Genomic DNA, 25,133 nt, shown 5'->3' with positions numbered 1-25,133 from the left:
TTGGTATATAACTGGATTTCACAAGGGAAATATAGGTAAATAATAAAGAGCACAAACTCTCTCAGGATTGTTTGATGGCACTGACATCACATTCCTGTCTGAGAACACTCCTGTTGTGTATATTCTAATACAGCTACGTTGGGTCTGTTAAGCCTTTGTAGAGGAAGCATCGCTGCCATTTATTTCATCTAAGCAAGTGTAACGGAGGCGAATCGGACCTCCCCACCCGGGCTTCGAACCCGGGCCTCCCACGTGAAAGTCCAATATCTTAACCATCACGCCAAAGGGATATCCCCATGGAACGAGGGAGATACTAGACTTTTTTTGAGGCTTCAAGGCTGGGGCTGTGACTCTCTCCGCCACACTCGCCCCCCTTTGACCTCCTCCTACGGGGAAGCCCGATCCGGGTCACGGCACCAATGTAACGGAGGTGATCCGAACCTCCCCACCCAGCTTCGAACCCGGGTCTCCCGCGTGAAAGTTCAATATCTTAACCATTACTCCAAAGGGATATCCCCATGGAACGAGGGAGATACTAGACTTATTTGAGGCTTCAAGGCTGGGGCTGCGACCCCCCCAAATAATAACCTTTGAACTGGGGACCCCTCACCCCGAAAAGCACTAGGAATGTAGGACTTTAGCTTGACTCGGTTCCCCAGATAAATATGGTGAAAATAGCAGATCTACAAGCATTGTGAGATGAGATGAGCTGAGACCAGGGGCGTCACACCAAATTCTTGGCCCTGGGTACAAGGATTCACTGCGGGCCCCCCATGAATGTTAACTATTGAAAAATAGCAGATATACAAGCTCACGTGCCGCGGTGCCGCGCTGCGAGCTTGTATATTTGCTATTTTTGAAAAATCGTGAAAATGTGTGCAAGAAACCTATGTTTCCATGTCAGTGGTGCTCAAACTTTTTCATGTCAAGGACCCCCAAGATGATATGTATTTGGCCACGGACCCCCATCTCAAAATCCTTAGTTCCAGGGACCCCCCAGAAGCAAAATCTGAGTTACAAATGTTGTTTGCTTAAAAAAGACATATATACAAAGATTTTCACACATTTTCACAACTTTTCAAAAATAGCAGATCTACAAGTTTGCAGTGCGGCACTTGGTGCCGCGTTGTGAGCTTGTATATCTGCTATTTTTCAATAGCTAAAGTTACTAGGGCCCCTCCACCTTGGGCCCTAGTAACTCAGTCCCACTTTCCCCCCATTGTGGCGCCCCTTGCTGAGACCCTTCTTTTTTGTATGCACTTGATACGTTTTCTTTTCCCTTTTTCGTAAGTTCGACAACTTAGTTTTTTTACAACAAGGGTTCATATTTTAGATTGTAATTAGACAAAAGAAAAGATGAGTGTTAAAATGTTTTCTTTTACTGCTTTCTATCGTTTTGGTGATTTTAGCTATTTGATTTCAGTGGGTGGGGGCATGCGTACAAGTGGCTAAATATGTATTTTTTAGACACAATAAGCCAGCGATTTCTTTATTACTATTTACAGTAATACTACTAGCCCCCATAAGTCCTATCTGCTCATGAAAGATCGCGGTGCATCGTGGGAATGGGCTTATTGTGTCTAAAAGACATATTTAGCCACTTACGCATGCCCCCAATCACTGAAATCAAAATCGTTAAAATCGCTAAAACGATAGAAACCAGTAAATGAAAACGTTTTAACACTCTAACAACTTTTATCTAATCACAATCTAAAATATGAGCCCTTGTCGTGAAAAAAACAAAGTTGTCCTTTGATAAGCTAGCAATGCTTTTGTTCCACAAACTGATATTTTTTTCTGTCCATTTCTCCATTGCTCCTTTCAGAAAGTTCAAATTGTTGTGACTGTTCTGGACTATGACAAGATCGGCAAGAACGATGCCATCGGTAAGGTCTTTGTCGGCCTCAACAGTTCGGGGACTGAGCTGCGCCACTGGTCCGACATGCTGGCCAACCCCAGGAGACCCATCGCCCAGTGGCACGTGCTGAAGCCAGAGGAGGAGGTGGATGCCCAGCTCTCCACCAAGAAATAGGCGGGGGGCCCTTTCTGCTCCTGCCATGTAGTGCTCTTTAGCCAGTATGTGTAAATACCTCAGTGATATATGGGTCCATCCATCGTCAGTAACCCCCTAATCCTACCTGACCAAACGCCAATCGTACACCACTGTATGTCTCCGTTTTCTAATTGTTGAACGTCCTTGTGACATCTTGGCCCCTGTTGTTAAGACTTGTTTCTTCTGTCAGGTTCTGGCCCTTTGCACTCTCTCTCTCTCTCCCTCTTTCTCTCTCCCGTTCTCCCCCTCTTTCTCTCTCTCTCTCCATCTCTCTCTCTCTCTCTCTCTCTCTCTCTCTCTCTCTCTCACATTCATATGTGGTCAATCCCCAATGCCATTATACCCCCCTAACCAAATGCCCCCTTCTTTTAAGCAATATGATCTGTATAGATAGCGCATGACTGAAAGAATTTATTGTACCACAGTTGTATATATCAGTATGCAGACAAAAATGATTTCTAGTTTATGTGTTTGTATGTTGTTACCCGTTTCCTAATCTGTGTATATCTCGATGTTTTTAATAAGATGTTCTATTTTAAATTATGTAAATGCAGATATAGAGGAAAGCCAATATTATATATCCCAGGATTTAAAAATTCTACCTTGCATTCCAGAATATAAAAAAGAGAATTCCAACCTGCAAGATGCTAGTGGAAGTATATTCATATTGTAATGGTCAGGCATTACGTTCAATAAAATATCACCAGAGGATACACTAGATAAATATACACACTCCAAAAATACAAGGCCATTAACTACTATGGTTCAGTGGTTGGAAAAAATGTATGCTGCTGAAAATTAAACAAGCACATGATTTCATATGACTTTTTTATACTTGGTTTTCAATCAGAGGACCTATGTTATAGCTTGACGCACATCATTGTCGGAGTCGACACAAATTATTTAGTTTTGTTTCTTTGGAAAGCTTGGAAAGGGCCATGGCCCATTTCTTCCAATTGCAGTACGTATTTTATTTTTTCTTCATCCTAAAGTTGTAGTGGCTCTGCTTTTTCAGCCCTAAAATTGACAATAATGGTCACCTTAATCCCAAAAGCCTCTTCCATGACTAGTCAGAACAAGACTCCAATGGGAAAAAGCATTGTGCTGGAACCATTGTGTCCTTTAGCTTCTACAACATCTTGTTTACTTTCAGTAGCCTTGTTGTCGTTGGAAATATCTTGCTGAGATATCTTGTTCAGACTGGAGTCCAGTCTCCATAGTCCGAGCATTTCAGGCAAAAATCGTGCACTTTATGAAAGAAGCATGTAATTTGGCACACAGAACATCCCATATGGAACATTTTTGGCTATAGGGGCATCGCAGATTTGTCTTGGGAAACTTGTGGGAGCTTCTTTCATAAAGTGCACGATTCCATCAAAATACTGCCCGAAATGCCTGGACTACCAGGAGTAGTTCACTCCCTAAATTACTTTTTTTTTTTTCTTTGGTCAGTTACTTTGGTCAGTTACTTACTTAGTTATAAGAATTTGATTATAATAAATGTACCCCCATTGATTGACAAATGCATTTGGGTCTCCATCCGGAATCAATGGGCCTACAAAGAGTCTCCACAAATTATTGGCTTCGTAATGTGACAAAAACAAAAGAATATTATTGAACTCCATGGGTTGAGTAATCAATAGGAGAAAAATGCATTTTGGGGGTGAACTACTCCTATAAGATGACTATTTTAGATCAATTTAGCATCTTACTATTTTTATTAAATCGCATGTTTGTTTGTTTTTTTAACAAAAATAACTAAAGGCAGGGATGGGGAGGTCTACCAATGCCTGGGACTGTCTCTTCTGATAGGACCCCCTTGCCTTCAATCAGAGAAAAAAAAAAACTCAAGAGTGAAGTTTAAACTTGAGGTGGGGTGAGTTGCTAGGTCGATATATGGTTATATCGACAGAGGTGAAGTTAGTTTCTAAACACTGCCATTTACAGAGAGGTGTGTTATGTATACGGACGCTCTCTTTAATGCACACTCCCATGAGCTAGTGGTTGTAGCTTTCATTTATTGGGAACAATGTCTTTGGCTGCAAAGGTGCCCTGAATAGCAGCCTTTGCTTTGAGTTGCCTTCTCACAGTGACAATAGAGCTAGCCATGTTTTACTGCCAATCTTACCTTTTATGTGGCTACTGTTTTGCACTGGATGTCTTTAAACCAACAATAGCTTGTTGATTTCTTTACACAATTTTGGACTATGTTGGTGAAGTTCATTTCAGGATACTTCATTGCAGGGGACCATCTGCCCGGGGACTCTTAAAGTTCTTGAATGGTTGTAAGGATATTGCATGGAAGCTGCAATGACAAATCGTCTTTGAGCCAACCGCAGTTAGGCCACTTTTGTTTTGTTGTCTGCACAGGACAACGTCAAGAGCAAGTGAAACAACCGTAAAAGTTAATGGTCTGCGTAGGTGATTATATTAGTCCATCATGTCCATACTACGGGTCCAGATAAAAGAGGGATACGTTTTTAATCCATGAAATCCATGAAGTCTCTTACATTGGAGGAGCCTCTTGCATATACTCGATGCTAGCTTCAGGAGGAGTTTCTTAAATGTTTTCAATGTTATTGTGTAGTTGATAGCACTATTATGAAAATGCTACTTGTCATTCCATTGGCGTCTTTGAGCACTGCTTCGTGTATCACTGTGACTGCCGTGTGTGCTTAGAGATGTAGACTTTATCAGTAGGTAGCGAGCCAGTCTGTTCTGTAGTGATGTTGTAGCATTAAATGCCATTTCCCTTCTACATTCAGAAAGAGAGCGTGCATAGCAGCGTCCGCTGTCATGTCTGGACTAGTGGGGGCCCATCGACAGGGCTATGCACTCACAAAAGATGCAGGACAGGGTTTTTCTTTTTTTACTTTTCGGGAGTGCTATTGGGTCGCTTCACACAGCATTTTGTTGAGCACTGTGCAATACGTGTATGTTCATCCCATTCTGTAGCGTTGTGTGGATGGTGTTTCCCCAAGAAAAAGATCTAAAGATTACTTTTGACTTTCCAGTTAAACGGTTACACATTAAAATCCTCTGTGTTAATTTATCCATTTGTAACTCTGAGTTTACAAATGTACATTTGTACACAGTCTGAGTTAAATTAACACTCAGGATTGTACAGTGTAGGACACAGCACATGTGGATTCTGCAATGGTTGGACCTTGACACTTGTTCAACTGTGCACAGGGTTTCCTCCAGTTCATTTATCTTCTTGCACACAGTTTCAGTGTCAGACATTTCAGGGAGTATTAGGAAAATACCAAACTAGACACACTTAAATGTCCCTGTCCCCCGCAAAATGCCATGTATATATTTACATAAGTGTCAAAATAGTATAACAAATATCAGATGACATGAATATAAATATAGTCTGTCACAAATGCCATTACATCAATTAACAACATGCTCATGTCATACTGCTATTGTAATTTTCATTCATGTTTTTTTCATTTGTTTGCTTCCCTAATGAATACTCTTTTATATTTAAGGAATTTGAATGTACAGTATGGACTGTGTGTTGGTGTTGATTACTTTACCCCCTGTGAGACTACTGTAGGTGTAATTTGCACTTTCTGTTGTAAAAAAGAAAATAACTTGCTGTTTATTTGTTTGAGTGTTTTTATTATTTTCTATTAGGAATTTATTTTATACGCCCATGGGGTACAACATCCCCTGTTAAATAACATTCCAAAATCATTGAATATACTTTAACCACAGCTGTACTACACCCCTATCCCCTTTGAGTATTTCTTGTACCACTACCAAGGGACTCTTTTGTTTGACATGTGTAGATTAACAAATTATAGAACAGCTTCAGAATATAAAACATGGAATAAAGTACTTTGTATAATCTACGTAAAATGACCACAGCATCTCAGAAGAAGTGCTTATGGAATTATGCGTTCAGCACTGAAAGATAATTGGTACAATTGTTACTCTAATATAGTGTTTCTCAAAGTGGATTCCAGAGACTCTGTGAGTTCCTTTAGGGGGGTTTGAATTGACCCATACAACTCTGACGGTGTACAAATGGAACCGGTTCATTTGGTTCCATTTGTATGCTGTCAGAGTTAAGGGGAGACCTTGAAATTCGAAAGTTTGAGAAACACTGCTAATACATGTGTGAAACGTATCAGGAAATCCAGTAATAAGCAGCATTGCAGAACCCCTCAGATTGTGAGGTGTGTGGAATACGACAAGCAAAAGCCATTACCTTCAATGCAATGCTATGCTTATTACGGTTTCCTACCAAAGTATGCATGCATAATCAACCCCAAATCGTCCTATTGTAAATCTACTTAATCAAGCTCTGTGTAACAATGAAGTTATGATCCCCTCAAATGACACCAACAAAAAGCCTCACTAAAGGCTAATTTATACTCCACGGAACAACTCTGTCGTACAACAAAAAAAAACATGTATTTTCAACTGAACAAAAGTGTTGACACTTTTTTTGTCGTACGACAAAGTGCTGTATAGATTAGCCTTGATCTTTTAAGACAAAGCTGTGTAAAGTATTAGAATCTGATGCTGTAGAAAGATCCTAGTTGCCTTTGTGTATATCAACTGCCTGCTTGAGTATTCTGTGCGTGGAAATTTTCTCTGTAATCTTGTAGAACAGTTTGGGGTGTTTTTTCCTGCCATATTGCTCGTGAGTGACGGCGAGCGGCTGACAGATATATTTGCTGTGTATACCTTCATTTTTGACGAGGTGTTTTACAGTTTTGGTTTCACTTTGTGTAGTGATTCACTCTGTGGAGTTTTCTGACTGTTGTTATATAACTTCATATACACAAATTATCAATAAAAAAAACGTTTTATTTCCGGTTGATACAGAACCCTTTCATGTTATTTATTTGCTCATGGTACATTATCCACATTGTGGTGTACAATGTGTACAACAGGTAGGCCTATTCTCATTCTCAACCTTTTTCATTTCAAGTACCTGCAGGTTGATACAGCCCCAATATACACTATAAAATCCTGTGCTAATTTAACTCTGATAGTGTACAAATGGTATTCCACGTGTACATTATTGGTGTTAGAGACCCTTAAGGGTCCATTTGGTTCTCAACTATAAATCATTTAGCTGGGGGCCCCCTAGTTGAGAACAGTGGTGCAGTCTAGCAATAATTCTTGATAAAACTGGTATGCTGCCACCCAGACATCACTTTGTCCTCTTATTGACGCCTGTCTATTTAATAGTTTACGTGAGTCATTGCTGCCATCTAGAGGACGGAATTGAGTACTATTTTCAGTACTTGATTTGCCTTTGAACCCACCCTCTCCACTGAGTTAACTGATTGGAAACGGAGCCTGTCTGATATCAGGCAAGTACTTGATCTAAGTTTTTAGATTTGCCCAAAGCACAGCCAATTTGCATTAATGAACACTGCCACCCTACTCCAGACTAGAGAGACGTTTTTCCTGTCACTCAAACTTGGATGTTTTACCCAAATGCAGCTTCATTAAGAGAAAAGTGCAACGTGATGACATATGCTTGCTTGTGTGATGGACTTTTTCATCAAAATTACATTTTTGCCATCTATGGACATAGAAAGTGAGCGGACAATAATATTACTACCAGAAGTGGGTCGATGGACCTTCAGGGTTCCTTGAAGGGGGTCCAAATGGACCCTTAAATGGAACTCTCAGAGTGGGTGTCCTTGAAAATAAAACGTTTGAGAAGAACCACTGTACTAATGAGCTCGACTTGCCATAGTGTCTATTCCAATGGAGACATTTAAAAAGTATTAGGCCTGCTGCATTAACGAAATAAGTGTCATACATATTCTGAAGAAAACCTGGAGACTGGCATTTAGTAATTGGGTATTATAATGAACAAAGGAAGAACATTAATAACAACTAGAAATACTGTTCCTTCGAAACAGTGTGGGCTCGATTCCAACCCAACAAATAGGATACTTTAAGGTACTGTAAGGTACAGTACCTTACAGTATTGTACTGTACCTTACTATACTGTACTGCACCTTACTGTACTGTACTGTACTGTACTGTACTGTACTGTACTGTACTGTAACTTACTGTACTTTACTGTACTCTACTGTACTGTACTTTACTGTATTCTACTGTAACTTACTGTACTTTACTGTACTCTACTGTACCTTACTGTACTGTACTCTACTGTACCTTACTGTACTGTACTGTACCTTACTGTACTATACTATACTGTACTCTACTGTACCGTACTGTACCTTACTGTACTGTACTCTACTGTACCTTACTATACTGTACTTTACTGTACTCTACTGTACTTTACTGTACTCCACTGTACCTTACTGTACTTTATTCTACTTTACTGTACTTTATTGTACTTTACTGTACTCTACTGTACCTTACTGTACTGTATTGTACTTTACTGTACCTTACTGTACTGTACTCTACTGTACCTTTCTGTACTGTACCTTTCTGTACCTTACTGTACTTTACTGTACTCTACTGAACCTTACTGTACTTTTACTGTACTCTACTGAACCTTACTGTACTGTACATATTCTATGTGTTCTAGATCTACATTTTTGATTCTGTGTTTGGGAACCAGCAACTGTCAAATGGACTCCAACTGTAGTGGAGTATATTGAGTGCATATACTGTAGGCTAACAATCCCAGATCACATATGTCCTCCACTATGTCTATAACCAAGGCGTTCTTCTATGTGGCCACTCCAGACTGAGGAGTGGAGCATGGCTTTTATTGTGTTTGTGGATCTGACTTGGAAATGCATTGGTTTTGATATCTCCCTGACAACCAACAACAACCACTAATATGGCTGACTGTCCCTGCGGGCTCTAGGATATATGGCTATGGGATTTACATCCCATCGCCCGGACTTGATTCTTGATCACAGCTGTGTAATCAGTAGAGTGGAGAGGGACATTTATTTATAGTTTTAACTATAACTATAGTTTTATACATCACACAGCTTAGACATTTGGATCAAATCAGAGAGCAGACCTGTGTGAACGCAATGATATAGATAGCATATCTGAAGTGTGAACACTGCAGCCACAGCGCCTTAACATAAACATGGGTCTATTATCCTTCTCTCCACTCTGTTCCACTCAATAAACCCATTGGAAATGCATTGGGTGCTTAAAGTTAAACATTTTTATTTTTTTATATTTATACTACAAAACATTTCAAAACCAAAAATACAAGCACACTTGTCCTCAGTAAGCTGAACACATAAAAATTTGAATGGTGTTGAAAGGTGTAAGCGTTTAAGAGATGAAGCGCGCCAAAGTATTGAGGAGATACTGACTGACTGACTGATAGATAAATAATGAAGATATCATACGTGTGCTCGCCTTCCAGGCGAGCCCACAATAACACAAGACATGTGTCGCCACTGACACATTCGGGTACGGACAGACTTGGTGGGGCAGCCATAGCTGAATGCATTGTTAGGGAGCCCGTTTGTGGAACCAGGGCCCCTGGTTGTCCCATGTTTGATTCCAGGCAAGGGTAGCAATGTCGATGTGTGTCCCTGAGCAAGGCTCTTAACCCCTAATTACTCACGCGCTCCTTGTGGGCAGTAAATCAGCTGTGTTGGGCTGAAAATACTGAATTTCCCTCCCGGGAGGAGTAGGTAACTATTATTATTGTGGGCTCGCCTGGAAGGCGAGCACACGTATGTTATCTTCATTATTTATTTATTTATAGCTATATGTGTATCTCCTCAAAACTTTGGCGCGCTTCATCTCTTAAACGCTTACACCTTTCAACACCATTCAAATTTTTATGTGTTCAGCTTACTGAGGACACGTGTGCTTGTATTTTTCATTTTGAAATGTTTTGTAGTATAAATATAAAAAAATTAAAATGTTTAACTTTAAGCACCCAATGCATTTCCAATGGGTTTAGTGAGTGGGGACAGAGTGGAGAGAAGGATAATAGACCCATGTTTATGTTAAGGCGCTGTGGCTGCAGTGTTCACACTTCAGATATGCTATTTATATCAATGCGTTCACACAGGTCTGCTCTCTGATTTGATCCAAATATCTAAGCTGTGTGATGTATAAAACTATAGTTATAGTTAAAACTATAAATAAATGTCCCTCTCCACTCTACTGATTACACAGCTGTGATCAAGAATCAAGTCCGGGCGATGGGATGTAAATCCCATAGCCATATATCCTAGAGCCCGCAGGGACAGTCAGCCATATTAGTGGTTGTTGTTGGTTGTCAGGGAGATATCAAAACCAATGCATTTCCAAGTCAGATCCACAAACACAATAAAAGCCATGCTCCACTCCTCAGTCTGGAGTGGCCACATAGAAGAACGCCTTGGTTAAAGACATAGTGGAGGACAGATGTGATCTGGGATTGTTAGCCTACAGTATATGCACTCAATATACTCCACTACAGTTGGAGTCCATTTGACAGTTGCTGGTTCCCAAACACAGAATCAAAAATGTAGATCTAGAACACATAGAATATGTACAGTACAGTAAGGTTCAGTAGAGTACAGTAAAAGTACAGTAAGGTTCAGTAGAGTACAGTAAAGTACAGTAAGGTACAGAAAGGTACAGTACAGAAAGGTACAGTAGAGTACAGTACAGTAAGGTACAGTAAAGTACAATACAGTACAGTAAGGTACAGTAGAGTACAGTAAAGTACAGTAAGGTACAGTAGAGTACAGTAAAGTACAGTATAGTAAGGTACAGTAGAGTACAGTACAGTAAGGTACAGTACGGCACAGTAGAGTACAGTACAGTATAGTACAGTAAGGTACAGTAGAGTACAGTAAAGTACAGTAAGGTACAGTAGAGTACAGTAAAGTACAGTAAGGTACAGTACAGTAGAGTAGAGTAAAGTACAGTACAGTAAGGTACAGTAAGTTACAGTAGAGTACAGTAAAGTACAGTAAGGTACAGCAGAGTACAGTAAAGTACAGTACTGTAAGGTACAGTACAGTACAGTAGTGTACAGTAAAGTACAGTAAAGTACAGTAACGTACAGCACAGTAAGGTACAGCAAGATACAGTAGTGTACAGTAAAGTACAGTAAAGTACAATACAGTACAGTACGGTACAGTAGAGTACAGTAAAGTACAGTAGAGTACAGTAAGGTACAGTAGAGTACAGTAAAGTACAGTATAGTAAGGTACAGTAGAGTACAGTACAGTAAGTTACAGTACGGCATAGTAGAGTACAGTACAGTATAGTACAGTAAGGTACAGTAGAGTACAGTTAAGTACAGTACAGTAAGGTACAGTACAGTAAGGTACAGTACAGTACAGTAAGGTACAGTAGAGTACAGTAAAGTACAGTACAGTAAGGTACAGTAGAGTACAGTAAAGTACAGTAAGTTACAGTAGAGTACAGTAAAGTACAGTAAGGTAAAGTACAGTAGAGTACAGTAAAGTACAGTAAGTTACAGTACAGTACAGTACAGTACAGTACAGTAAGGTGCAGTACAGTATAGTAAGGTACAGTACAATACTGTAGGGTACTGTACCTTACAGTACCTTAAAGTATCCTATTTGTTGGGTTGGAATCGAGCCCACACTGTTTCGAAGGAACAGTATTTCTAGTTATTATTATTATTTGATCCGCCTGATGTAGGCCTATAATTAAACCACTTGCACCCCAGTATTTCACAGAAAATAGTAGATCTACAAGTGCAATGTATGTGTTGTCTTAAACTTATAAGCTTGTATTTATAGACCTATGTCCTTATTTTCTCTCTCTAAATTTGTATCGCACGATTTTGTAACCCATTTTTTCACCCAGTGCCAATAGCCTATTAAGGCTAAACTGTAATCCTGGACGCTGCTCTCCCTCTGCCAAGAACTGAGCTCATGCTTCCTTCAGTGCATGAGCAGGTCGCTTCATATCACCTGACAGGGGGAAGCCTCCCCAGTTGGATGTAGCGCATGGAAGGAAACACGTTATTCCAACCAGTTCCTTTCTCCTCCATCAGGCGCCCCAGCTGGCCAGGGGGAGGCATTATAGAGACCACTATTAGTGCATGTTTTTGTGAGGGTATCTACCCTAGGGGACACAGTGAGAACATGCAAACTCCACACACAATTCAGTTTCCCTAGGAGAATCCTTGACAGCTGCTGAAAGTTGGGGTCCCATTAAATTAACTATGCACGATAAAACACACCAAAATAAATCTGCTTTAGGTAGCATGTGAGCATTGTGAGGGGTCAAACTAGGGGTTTTTCATGATTCTGAATCCATTGCAAGCATTTGTTTTGCACAAAAGGGTTCCTTGGGCTAAAAAAGGCCCAACAAAACTATGGTTTAGTGATGAGTCATTACTTTTCAGTTTTGTGGGAGCTGCCTTTACCTTTAGGAATGTTTTTGTCATCATAGTCGTTGCAGTGCTTCTGGCCCTATGCCTCCTTTTGGCCATTATAACATCATGTTATAGGTTACACATGAGATGCAGACACTCAGGGCGTCTGAAGGTTGACAATGAAAAGAAAAGGTATGATGATTTAATTTGATATGCGCAGAAGTTATGTGCATTTTTGTGACAGCACTCCACTGGCATGCCACCGTTTGGCCAATCACAGCAGAAAGTTAATTTCTTCCTTGGCCCATGTACCAGGAGGACTAACCTGCCCACCAGGGGAGGAATTTCAGGGAGGCCATGGCCGCCATTGCCCCTCAGTTTGGCCTTGTGCCCCTCAATACAATGGCATGACCTGAGGCCACAGTGGCCTTAATGCCCCAGGTGACTGTACCACTTTCACTGTCTCTTTCTTGTCAATATAGACACCAGTCCCTTTCTTGTCATGTAGACAACAGTGTCTTTCGTTGAGATTCTCAGCTCTATCTTTATCCATGCCTTACCCCTTATCGCTATAAACTTCTTTGCCTTTTTTCTTTTTACTATTTTGAAAAACATTTTAAAATACTTCAAATAGCCGATTTACATAGGCACGTTGTGAGCTTGGAACCAGGTAAGATGACGTCAAACTTCGCAGCTCAATTAACACTGACATTAAGCAAATGAATACTGACCGGTGGATGATGTCAATGTGACAATTCTTCTCACTGTCTCTAATTATCTTGTGTGCTTTGTAAAGTTCAAAGCCATCATTTGCTAAAAGTAGAAAGTGAAGAAGGTATAGGGAAGTAGACAAAAGTTCAGAAATGGCCATAGAAATAATAACAATAATTACACTTGACTTTTAAAGCAATTTTGGAAAATGGGTTATGAATTGCTCCATCTACACCTTCTCCCTCTCAGCTTTCGTACTTACTATCTTTTTTTTTTTGTTCCACTTCAGTCTACATTTCAAAATCATCCTTCTAAACTTTGTTTTATTTGATGGCCTTCCTGCCCTCACATTTGGCCTTTGTGCCCTAAAAGAATTGACAATACCAAAGGCCAAATGGCCGTGCCCCTAAAACGATGAAATTCTAGGCCTGCTGCCCACCACGTTTTGTAAAATCCGCTCAGTTGCTCAAGATTGGTCGAAACCATACCTCTAGTGGAGGAGGTAATTCACTTTTATCGCAATACTCCCTATTGAGCAGCAGATGGCACACATGTCCTACATTATCAGTTGCAGTTCAATAAGTAGTATTATAAGTCACTATCTAATTTACAATATATTTAAGGCCTAAATATGTCACTTTAAAAAAAAGAATAACATTTAATTTGGTCCAATCTGTAGAGTACGTTAATATAGTATAAGTATATAATAATATAACTTATACACTTGGGGTGGCTGTATTTTGTTTCCCCTTTACATTTAGATCGTGTCAAAGGTCATGGCCCCGCTAGAAACAGGATCTGATATTACAGTAATTTTGACCTGATGGTCAAGATTCAATTATAGAGTCTGCACACTGGTTAAGCTTGCTGGTCAACGTTTCGATCTTAATAGATCTTCATCAGGACATCAGGAAGATCTTTTAAGATCGAAACGTTGACCAGCAATAAACGTATGGTTTATTGCTAACCAGTGTGCAGACTCTATATGTCCTTCTTCATGATTCTGCTTGTCTAGCACCTGGGCCACGGATGTGCGTGCACTACTTTCTTCAAGATTCAATTATCCCCTGAGCAAGCAGGCCGGCTCTATTATCTAGAACAAGGGTCTTCCCCCAGAGGGTCTGGGACCCCTAGGGGGTCCTCAGAGTTACTACAGGGGGTCCTCCAAATATTTGTGTGATAGTAACCTTTTTTTCTACTTTTTTTATATTAACCACTTGAACCCAAACGTCCATACTATGAGAACGTTAGCCAAAAATAGCAGATCTACAAGCTCACAACGCCTCGCAGACGAGGTTTGGTGTAGAGGGGGAAAGGAGCAAACTAAGTACTGAAAGGTCAAGTTTATTAAGTATTGACGGTTCAAGTGGTTAAATATCTGAAATTGACATGAATCCAAAATACACTGATGATTGTGCTGTCAAACAAGGAAATTATGGAATCTCTGAAAAGGTTGTGGGGGTCCCTGCTTCATCTCTCTCTCAACTAAGGTGTCCTTGGCCTGAAAACGACCCCTGATCTAGAAAGATGGTAAAAATGTCAGCACTTGTGCAGGAAACCGGGTTCAAATCCGGGTAGGGGTAGACAAGGAGAGTTACATAGTGCTGTTTTAATTTTGTACAAGATCTCAATTATTTTTGTAGTACTTTTTCTTAGTTAACCGGATTCTCACACCTGTTGCCATTAAAACTATAATATAAATGTGCGACTGAACAATAACCAAACATTCAACTTTATCCATTCCTACAACAAAAGGAACCGAAACCCCATCAAGGCTGCATAATATAATGGAAACATAATAATAAAAATAATATTAACAATAATGAATAGACATCTGTTATTACAGTCAGCGCGCGCGCACGCACACACACACACACACACACACACACACACACACACACACACACACACACACACACACACACACACACACACACACACACACACACACACACACACACACACACACACACACACACACACACACACACACACACACACACACACACACACACACACACAAGCATATTACAACAGCTTAATAGTTACAGCACCAGAGATGAATCAGCATGAATGATTTCCATTATTTGTATAATAAATAGTGCAACAGTAACCATTGCATTCTAGCCACAACAATGGTTTCTGACGTGGTGTAGGTCAGTGTTTCTCAACCACTGTGCCTGGGGACCTTTGGTGTGCCCCTGAGAAGGGTCAAGTGTGCCCCTTGAAACTGCTTGACAGCCAGTATTGTATTTATCATTTTAAAAATGATTTAAACTAGTGAAAACAGCCGATCTACAAGCACACAACGCCTCACTGTTTTCACTACTGTTGTGTGACAGCCTTGTATGATGAAGCAGGGCTTTACTTTGCGAAGAAACATACAAATTTGAAACTTGGAGATACAAGGTTTCTTCCTGACAGTGACGAGATTTACACCCCCGTATTATGTTGGTGTGCCCATGGATTCTTGGGACATGAAAAGTGTGCCCATGCAGAAAAAAGGTTGAGAAACACTGGTGTAGGTGACTTATAGTTAACAAAACATTTGTACATAACACACAGAGAAGTTGGTATCAGCTGTCCAGAATACACAGGCAGGGAATAATAAATAAAACTGGTATGTTGGAGTAATGGTGTAAACAATTACTGACTAATAGATATGTAAATCGACAGAAATTCATCCAGTCGTTTTTGTAATTGAATAATCAGTTTGGTGAATTTCAAGTTTGGGTGCAGGGGATGTACAACTGCACCAAACTATTTTGGAATGCTTGTGTTTGTTCCAGATTTAAAATTATGTTGACTGCTGGGTAAACACATTGAGCAATTTCATTTTTTCTTCTTTTTTCATAGATTTGTTTTTGGGCATTTATGCCTTTATTGATAGGACTAATAGACTGACCAGAAATGGGGAGAAAGATGGGGAGTGACACAGCAATAAAAGGTTGTCGGTATCGGGACTCAAATCCGCGACACGCTGTCAGGCATCAGAGCCTATGTGGTATGCACCTGGACGGCTAGGCCAGTGGGCGCCCCCCACATAAAAAATAAAAAAAACATTTTACCTTTAACTGGCAGTCTAAATTCATCACATACACTAATGGAATAATTGAATAGTTGCCATTTCATCCACTGTTATAGAAAATGATGGTAGCGTTGGTCTTTACATATCCATTACATGTGCTTTGATGGCTCGAGACAGAATAAACAAAGTATAAAAAGGCTAGTCTTCCTGAGGTTCAATATCAGCCATCAAAGGAGTACAGTGATTGTTCATCTGGGTGTCTGGCTGAGAAACCTGGAAAAGGGAAGGGACCAATACCAATATGATCACAGTAATATGAAAGAGTTCATGCACAGCAACTTTAGGAATCTGAAATGATTGAGTTCACGTCATTAAAGCTGTAGTTCAGTGGTCTTCAACAGGGGGTCCGGGACCCCTAGGGGGTCCTCAGAGTTACTACAGCCCCCCCCCCCCCCCCCCCAAATCTTTGTGTGATTGGAAACTTTTTTCTTTCTTTTTTACATTAACCTCAGCATTCCCTATTCGGAGGAGAACTTTAGCCTAATATAGCAGATCTACAAGCTCACAACGCCTCTCGCTGCGAGGCGTTGTGAGCTTGTAGATCGGCTATTTTCGGCAAAGAGGTTTGGTGTGGGGGGAAAAAAGAGCAGACTAAGTAAAGAGTGAAAGATCAAGTTTACTAAGTATTGACGGTTTAAGTGGTTAAATTACTGAAAATACACAATAACATGAATACAAAATGATAGCGCTGTCAAACAAGTCTATGAAACTATCTATGAAATCTATGTAAAAGTTTGATCAGCAAAACAATTATATACAGAATATGGGGGTCCCTGCTTCATCACTGTCAGTTTAGGGGTCCATGGCTGAAAAACGAATACCCCTACTGTCGTTATTTTGTTCTAAATCTTCATTTATGCTTCAGTGCACATTACAATATACCTTAATACTGTAGTTCTTTTGTTCTAAATCTGCACATTACAATACTGTACAATATGAAAAGTATTGCTCACAGACTGATATTATAATAACAGTCTAGAATCTACTGTACCTCAGGTGGCCTGTATGCTCCCAATTTGAAGCGACAGCAGACAACATCAAAACAGAAGCCCACAAAGCCATGCAGCATGCCTTTGGAGAGAGAAGGGGAGAACAAAAAAAAACAAAAATGATCTTAAGTTTTGTTTTCACTTTGCCTGTACAACCGTTACTCAAGCTCTGAATCATATACATTTACAACATAGCTAACTCACCGGTTGTGGTGAATATGCCACCAACAATGCCACACAGCCGCACTAGGAACTTCCACAGAGGCATGTGCTGTTCGCTGACCGTCACCATCAGGGAGCTGGTGTCATACTTGACAAAAATTCCAGAGACGCCATGGCTGCCTGCTGCGTGGTTAATGACCCGCTCCTTTGAACCACAGAACACAGTGGAGGTGTTAATTACTGTAGGCCTAGAATTATTGAATTCTTTAACCAGTGAAAAATAGCAGATATACAAGCTCACAGCGCAGCACCGAGTGCCGCGCTGCGAGCTTGTAGATCTGCTATTTTTTTTAAAGTCGTGAAAATGTGTGCAAATCTTTGAATGTATGTATTTTCAAAGCGAACGTTTGTAACTCAAATTTTGCTTCTGGGGGGTCCCTGGAACTGAATATTTTGAGATGGGGGTTTGTGGCCAAATACCGTAAATATAATTTTGGGGGTCCTTCACATGAAAAGGTTTTAGAACCACTGACATAGTTAGTCTCTCAAGAACAGACTAACTGAGCTCCAGTTAAGTGAAAAGGACCTTTTCTTTGACGATGGCTAGCCAGATTGCTGACATAGAAACATAGGTTTTTCAAAAAATCTTAGAAGCATTCAAAAGACACTTATAGAATCGGGTCAAAATTCGAATTTTCACGATTTTTCAAAAATAGCAGATCTACAAGCTCGCAGCGCGGCACTCGGTGCCGCGCTGTGAGCTTGTATATCTGCTATTTTTCAATAGTTAATGCATAAAATAATGATACACAATAATGTGTACCCGTTAAAGTGCATAACTTTGTATGCCATCGGCCAAAGATAACGTTTCAACCGAAACATGCCATGCATCACATTTCGGTGAGCGACACGGACAAAGTATATCGTTGTTGTCGGGTGGAAACCTTGTATGTCCAAAACCTTTCATTTTGTATTTATTATTTTAAAAACGATTTAGAATAGTGAAAACAGACGATCTACAAGCACACAAGAGCTATTTTCACTAGTCTTGTGAAGTCTGTCTAGTCTTGTATGATGAAGCAAGGCTTTACTTTACGGGAAAAAAAACGTACACATTTGAAACTTGGAGATAGAAGCTCAGTGCATACTGACACGTTCATTTACCTACTAACTCAGTGCATACTGACACGTTGTAACATTTACCTACTCACTCTGTGCATAATACTTACCCGTTCAGTAACGGAATACTGGTGTGTGTCTGCAGAGATCTTGTATGTGTGCAGTTTTGTGGGAACTACTGTGATGAAATACTGGAACATCTGGTTATCTGGAGTAGCAACACAAAGGAGGGAAGGACTGTAAATAGGTTCATTTTTAAGCCGCTATCATAGTAGGCACCGCGGTGATAAGCTATCCACTGCGGTGTAGTCTTTTTAAGTCATAAAACTACAACATTACGTCATTACTCGTGGTGAAGAGCTATCCACCGCGAAACCCGACACATCTCTCTGTTTGTACTTTCAGACAGATCGGCCCATCACCCCGTTCACTGATTGGTCGATCTAGACCAGTCAGTCACAGTGATAGGACTTCGCCGTGACTGACTATGATGGCCTCCACTTGTTTTCTCACTTTAGGTGGATAGCTTTACACCTAAAATTTGCAGTGATAGGCTCTTCACCGCAGACTCTGATAAGGGCTTAAGTTCCCCCCCGTTTTTTGAAAAGACAAAGGGGAAAAGAATGTTGGTAAAATGCAGTTATATTTGTCCCCTAAACAATGAAGTTGTCTAACAATTTGTTTGCAGACTCCAAAACAATGCTCAAGACTTGGCAGTAAACACCTTCTAAACGTTCTGTGATAGGTCACCAATTTATCTTGTGTTTTCTCTAGTGTGTCTGGTGGGAAGAGAAATAACTTACTGTTATTGGTGACTTTCTCAGTGCCATCCAGAGGATTAATGATTCCTGGAACCTTCTCTCCAAAAGACAAATGGTCTATTCGATGGGAGAAGTTGTATGCTGTAATGTAATAACATCAGATCAGCCTTTCAAGTCAGTTGGAGATTGATGAAAACATTCAAATGTGAGAGGAGAGGTTTTAGAACTGAAACAGTTAACCATTAAAGGGGAAGACCACCCATTTTATTGAACTATGTCATTAATATACCTTAGAGGAGATGTGGAAATAATAATAAAAAAGTTCCCCCCTTCTGTGTTGCCTAGAACTGGAGGATTGATTTTGTAGTTTGTATTCTAAAGTACACCATGATGTCATCTCGGTCACCTTTTTAATTTTATTTCCACACAACTCCTCTAAGGTATATTAATGACATAGTTCAATATTGACAATGGGTGGTCTTCCCCTTTAAGACCGGGAACGCATGTGTGTCACGTAACCACTTTAACCATTATTTTTTATACTTTGGCTAGTCAAAAAAAGCAGATATATACATGTACTTTATATCTGCTATTTTTGAAAAAACTTGAAAATGTGTGCAAATCTTTGCTTCTGGGGGGTCCCTGGAAGAAAGTATTTTGAGATGGAGGTGTCAAATACATTTCTAGGGGTTGACAATATAAACTTTGAGCACCACAGGTAAAAAACATGTTTTTCAGAAACCCATTAGGATTTAGAAGACATTTTTAGGTATTTTCAGGTCTTAATGGGTTAAAGGTGATGTTTTTCAGAAACCCATTAGGATTTAGAAGACATTTTTAGGTATTTTCAGGTCTTAATGGGTTAAAGGTGGTCTAAGTGATATGTTTTGGTTAAAACAAGTTCTTTTGTTAAAAGCTCATGTTCTGTATTCTGCTAGTAATCACTGCTACAGAGTTCAGTAACAGTGGTCTGTCTCTCCAGCTCTTTAGTAAACAAAACATAAATGTTCAGGTACAGGTAGGTCACCAATTTTATTCAATCAGCGATGCGTTGTGAGCTTGTAGATCGGCTATCTTTTGAGTCTCGAGGCTAAAAGGTTTGGGAACCACTGGATAGATAACCGTGTCTCCTCCGATCCGATACACAGAGTTGCCAGTAGCCGCTCCTGTTCGCCTGGCAGTGAGGAGTTTCACCAGGAGGGTGTAACACTTGGCGAGGAACATGTTATCCCTCCCAGTTCAACCCCTTGCTGAACAGGCGCCATGGCAACCTGTAGGAGTCACTAGTTCTGCAACAGAGATCGCCCTCGCCTGCCGGCTTTCCACACACAAACACGTTGGATATCCTGGCCAAGACTATAGAACAATTGCTAAGATAATAATCGATAGCTGCAGTTCAAGTTTATTTTGCTGTACACCTTTGGAGGCGCGGTGGTGACATTTTGTCATATCGTGGCAGACTCAAATTAATTTAAATAAAGAGGGGTAGAAATATACGGTACATACTTGGCCCGAATTGCAAGCCTTGCACATTGTGGGTTCGAGTCCCGTTCCCTACGATCTTTGCTGCATGTCTCTCCCCATCTCTCTCTCCCTGTTTCCTGTCCATCTTTACTATACACCAGTAAGACTCCCTAATCGGGAGATAAGCGACCGTAGGTCACTTATCTCCACAAATAGTGCAAAAATTTGTTTTGCCAAAATCTTCCTGATCCATGTTGATGACATGAGTGTAGACATACTGTGTAGTGATTTTCGTGATTTTAGGGCAAAATCTGTAGGAGCAGTGTCCAAAAATGTGTTTTTAAAAATCGGCCTGGAGGTGGCGCTATATGGGAGAGATTCATGTTGATGGGATGAGTGTAGACATACTGTGTACCGATTTGCGTGATTTTAGGGCAAAAATTGTAGGAGCAGTGTCCAAAAATGTGTTTTGCAAGAATCGGCCTCATGATGGCGCTAGAAGAGGGCCATGTGAGAAATGAGGGGTGGGGTCTCCGCGCCGCCAAGGCGGACGAATAGGTACCGGCCCCGGCTGTCCCGGTCGCTCCTAGGCGGAGTTACGGCATTTTATGTGAGCTGCAGTGTAGGGGGTCCTCCACTGGGGGCGCCACCACTTTTGCATCCGTTCTGGAGCACCAGGAGTCGGTGGTCCCCGGGAATTCCCCGTGAGCAGCCCCGTTGGGGTGGTCATTTGGTCAGTTTAGCACATTTGGTCATTTTTTACATCTGGGGGTCCCCCAGGGACCTGGGGGTCCCTGGAGCTCCGGGGGTCCTTGGAGGTTGTGGTTTGGCAGGTAAGGAGTGTGTGTGCAGAATTTGGCATGGATCGGGGCAACGGTTGCGGAGATATGAGCAGGGCAAGAGTGTGACGTGTGACGTGTGACTGACGGACTGACTGACTGACTCACTCACGGACAGCCTGTGGAGGTTTTGTATCAATAAAGGCAGAAAAGTACAAAATAAAATATACATACTTTCATGGCTTACAAAAGCTGCAATGTGCGCATGGCCCCGAGGATGATGGATAGGCCTGAAAGAGAACAACCGTTAGCGTGAATATCATACAGTACATTCAATCGTGCCATGTTCATTTTTTTTTAAAGGTGTCTTGACTTACTTCCCCACGGTGATGTGGAAGTTTCCTGCCACCTTGTTGACATAGATGTGTCCATGTATCCTGCAAGCGCTGAGCGGCTCCTGAGATGTGCCCTCCCTACAAACACACACACACACAAAAACAGTAAAAGTGTTTATTTCCCTAACACTCTGAGAGTACACAAATGTAACCAAATGCATCCTTTCGGGTCAATTTGGTTACATTTCTATAGGCTACATTTCAGCGTTAGATAGCGCTTACATAGGGATGGGACAATATGAAAGTTTCATGTCACGATTCTTGTGACCAAAGAAATTTACGCGATGATCAAAATATCCCCAACATCTGTTAACCTGTGGCGGAACATTTGCCAAGAAATTGCAGATCTACAAGCTCATGATCCGTTATGGCCTTGTAGATAGGCTATTTTTTGGCAAAGAGATTTGGTAGAGACTGAAAAAAATACTGTATCAAGTACGTCATTTCCAGGTCCGTTATACCAATTATAGAGGGTTTAAATGGTACCAGATATGCAGCTCGGCAAATAAAAGGTGAATTGATCCCAGTGCATGACGGAGGACAATTTTATGTTACATTTAAATCTCCACGATAGGATTATTGCGAGCGTCACGATAAACGATAACAACGATTATCGTCCCATCCGTAGTGCTACATAATCATCACCATCAGGTGCAGCTGAATCAGACTAACCGTGGGGGAACAGCGGTGGGACGTCCCTTGAGGATGGTTTTGTAGAGGACCTCTTGGAGGGCATGCTCCTCCCTCACTCTGTTCTGTATGAGGGCCAAGGTTCTGGACGACAAATAACAAACAGCATTACAACTCAAAACACTGACAGACCCGTTCACTGTGTGCAGAAAGTACAACTGGAATGTGGTTACGCCAGATCCTCCACCTTCCTGCGTCCACACCCTAGCCTAGGAGCTTGAGTGTTGTAAAATAATTCAATCTATAGCCTAGATACAAATCTGTATTTGCTTGCAGTACTAATTATTCCAGGTTTACGACCTAAAGAACATTAGTTTTAAGCCTGAGATATTTTCAACGAAAAGAAAGATGATGATACTCACACCCATATATACATACAGATACATATATACATACAGTATATACTCGAGTTATGCAATTTAAGCTTACCTGTGCCACAGTCTCTGTTGTGGTGTCAGATCAAAGATAACCTGAACAACGACACAAAGGCAGCTGTGAAAGTCCGTCTCTACAATCTTGAAAGTAAGAATCCATTTGAATGATCCCATGACTATTACGGCTCCAATAAAATGCCAGAATAATTGCCCAAATGGCATTTTATGTTAATTGTGTTGCATGATATTGCGTTGTACTTAAAAATACTAATACGAAAGGTTGATTGGGCCTGCTTTGCAAGGCAAAATAATTGCTGATATAGGATAAAAACCTAATAGTCTGGGTTTTGTAAGATATACTCCACACACAGGCTCATAGTACAGGCCATCAGATGTGATCATGGTCTCAGCCAGGTCCAAGATGTCTGCTCCAACATCTGAAACCACAGAAAATACATTCATGTAATTACAACCTCATTACACATCCTCTCAAAAATGTATATTATTTGCACTACGATGAAATATGATAAAGAAAGGCTAACACTTACGCTGGCATTTCATGGCGACAGTAATATCAACATTTATCCTCAATTTGCTGTAGTGGAGAAAAAAGGTGTTATCGGACTCGACTGTATAGTATTAGTGATCAGCCACAACCACGTGAGCACACAAAAAGCCACAGACTTACCTGGAAAAATCCTTGTCGACTTCGTATTCATATTTCATCCAGGTGTCGCGATAAACGAAGAACTCCAAGATAGCCAGAATCGCCATGGCGCTAAATGCTATTAATGATACTGTGGATGAGAGAGAGGGAGGATAAAAAGGCTCACTGAGGTGTCAAATATTCAAACCATGCAGGAGTATGGAAGGGTAACTTTGTGTCTGTCATTTAGTGTTGTGTGAGTTGAGTACAAAGGGAACCCAATTTAAACAAGCTTAACAGCTTTCTTGTGGTCTTTATCCTTTTAGTTGACCTTATCAGTGAACTGTACTGTCCTGTACTTTTTCCTATGCAAACTTCTAATATTATTCAATCAATTCAATTAAAATCAAACAAAATTGTATATTTTCTTTGATTGGCTTGATTGAATATCTTATTAGACAAAAATGAAGAACAGTACAAGTATAGTAAAAACAAAAAAATGTTGTACAGTACAAGTACAGTTAAACACCATGGCTAAAAGGAACACCCCACATAAGCCCTTTACGGTCTTGTTTATGTGGGGCTGATGAACTCACCTGTTCCTCCTGAAGCTGAGGTCTCCACATAGCTCTCTGGCACCTTGGGGAAGGCATCTAGTTCCTTCACCAGGCTCAAGGCTTTCTTTTTGGATAGAAGACGTCTCATCTTCATGTTCTCCACCTCTATGATACAGCAGAGATCAGTTATAGGGCCGGGTTCTACGAGGGTGCTGAGGCCTGCTTTGCACCCTCATTTTGGCCAGGGAGCACCCCCACCTCTCAGTAATTCCCGAAATTTACATTATAATACAGTAGATCAGCATTGGCTGGCCACAACCGGTTTGGCACACACTCCCATTGGTATGCAAATTTAGCCTTTTGTTTTCACCTGGCCGATTTGAGATGGGTATCCTTCACTTAAAGCATTACATTCATTCTGCATCACAGTTCTAGATCAAGAATGTAAACAGTATATATTTGATAAGCTGAAAATCTACTGTAAACAAAATACTCCAACATTCTACAGAATAGGCTAACTGTCAGAGGCTAAATGTGGATGTTGCGAGCACCAACATTTCCATTACTGCATCATTCTGACTCTGTGACTCAATGCACTCTTACCTTCGTCCCCGTCTAGAAATTCGTTCTACTTTGATATTCATGCCAACTCTGCCGCACCATAAGATACGCAAGTTGTTTGTGTTGCCTGCATGATGCTTAGCAGAAGACGGATGGCATTCTCTTCCTTGTTGTGGTCGTTCTCAACGTCACACACGATATGTAGCCCTAGCTCCCATAATGAATGATGTTGCAATTAACCTGTTTACTCGCTAGGGGGCGCTATAACCTTGGACATCTTTTCTTGTAGGGTGCATCACACACTACAAAGCATTGTGCTTTGTACTGTGATGCTGTGAACCATAGATATTTATGTCTATGGTGTGATGATCTCCAGTGTGCCATTCAGTGTTGCTTGACTACAACCTCGAGCTCTCTTTATACAAACTGCAAACTGTAGATCCACACACACACACACACTCACACACACACACACACACACACACACACACACACACACACACACACA

The 25,133-nt window shown here is 40.8% G+C and overlaps 2 protein-coding genes across 3 annotated transcripts in view; one reads left to right on the top strand and one right to left on the bottom strand.

Moving 5' to 3' along the window:
- syt1a (synaptotagmin Ia) overlaps positions 1–2,032 on the top strand; it is a gene marked incomplete at both ends in the record, with an annotated part of 93,448 nt that extends 91,416 nt beyond the window's left edge. The window contains one exon of the mRNA XM_080754824.1: positions 1,826–2,032. Coding sequence (XP_080610950.1) covers positions 1,826–2,032 — 207 coding nt within the window. The remainder of the gene's footprint in view (positions 1–1,825) is intronic.
- Positions 2,033–15,080: 13,048 nt separating this feature from the next.
- On the bottom strand, positions 15,081–24,796 carry LOC308308635 (endoplasmic reticulum-Golgi intermediate compartment protein 2-like). Of its 2 annotated transcripts, none has more exons than XM_080754071.1 (14): positions 24,668–24,796; positions 24,104–24,229; positions 23,550–23,658; positions 23,410–23,456; positions 23,231–23,298; positions 22,917–22,957; positions 22,470–22,571; positions 21,780–21,875; positions 21,637–21,692; positions 19,202–19,300; positions 18,509–18,606; positions 17,322–17,484; positions 17,120–17,199; positions 15,081–16,341 (listed from the first exon to the last, which is right to left on the bottom strand). In XM_080754071.1, the coding sequence occupies exons 2-14, from the start codon at positions 24,216–24,218 to the stop codon at positions 16,267–16,269; spliced, it is 1,149 nt and encodes a 382-aa protein (XP_080610197.1). In that variant the 5' UTR covers positions 24,219–24,229; positions 24,668–24,796; the 3' UTR covers positions 15,081–16,266. The 2 variants fall into 2 exon arrangements, with proteins under 2 accessions (XP_080610197.1, XP_080610198.1); XM_080754072.1 differs by having other exon boundaries at positions 19,202–19,276.
- Positions 24,797–25,133: the final 337 nt, after the last annotated feature.

Source organism: Nannobrachium achirus (genome assembly GCF_963921795.1).
Source record: "Nannobrachium achirus genome assembly, chromosome: 23".
Lineage (NCBI taxonomy): Eukaryota > Metazoa > Chordata > Actinopteri > Myctophiformes > Myctophidae > Nannobrachium > Nannobrachium achirus.
The sequence above is the reverse complement of the archived record's forward strand: the minus strand, read 5'-3'. Positions and strand labels throughout refer to the sequence as shown.

Excerpts from the sequence above, each read along its gene's own strand:
- LOC308308635 (XM_080754071.1), bottom strand. The coding sequence starts at position 24,218 with ATGAAGATGAGACGTCTTCTATCCAAAAAGAAAGCCTTGAGCCTGGTG. Across the intron at positions 22,958-23,230 it reads ATGGCCTGTACTATGAGCCT|GTTATCTTTGATCTGACACC; the intron begins GTGTGTGGAGTA and ends GTCGTTGTTCAG. Across the intron at positions 18,607-19,201 it reads TGAGAAAGTCACCAATAACA|ATAACCAGATGTTCCAGTAT; the intron begins GTAAGTTATTTC and ends TTGCTACTCCAG.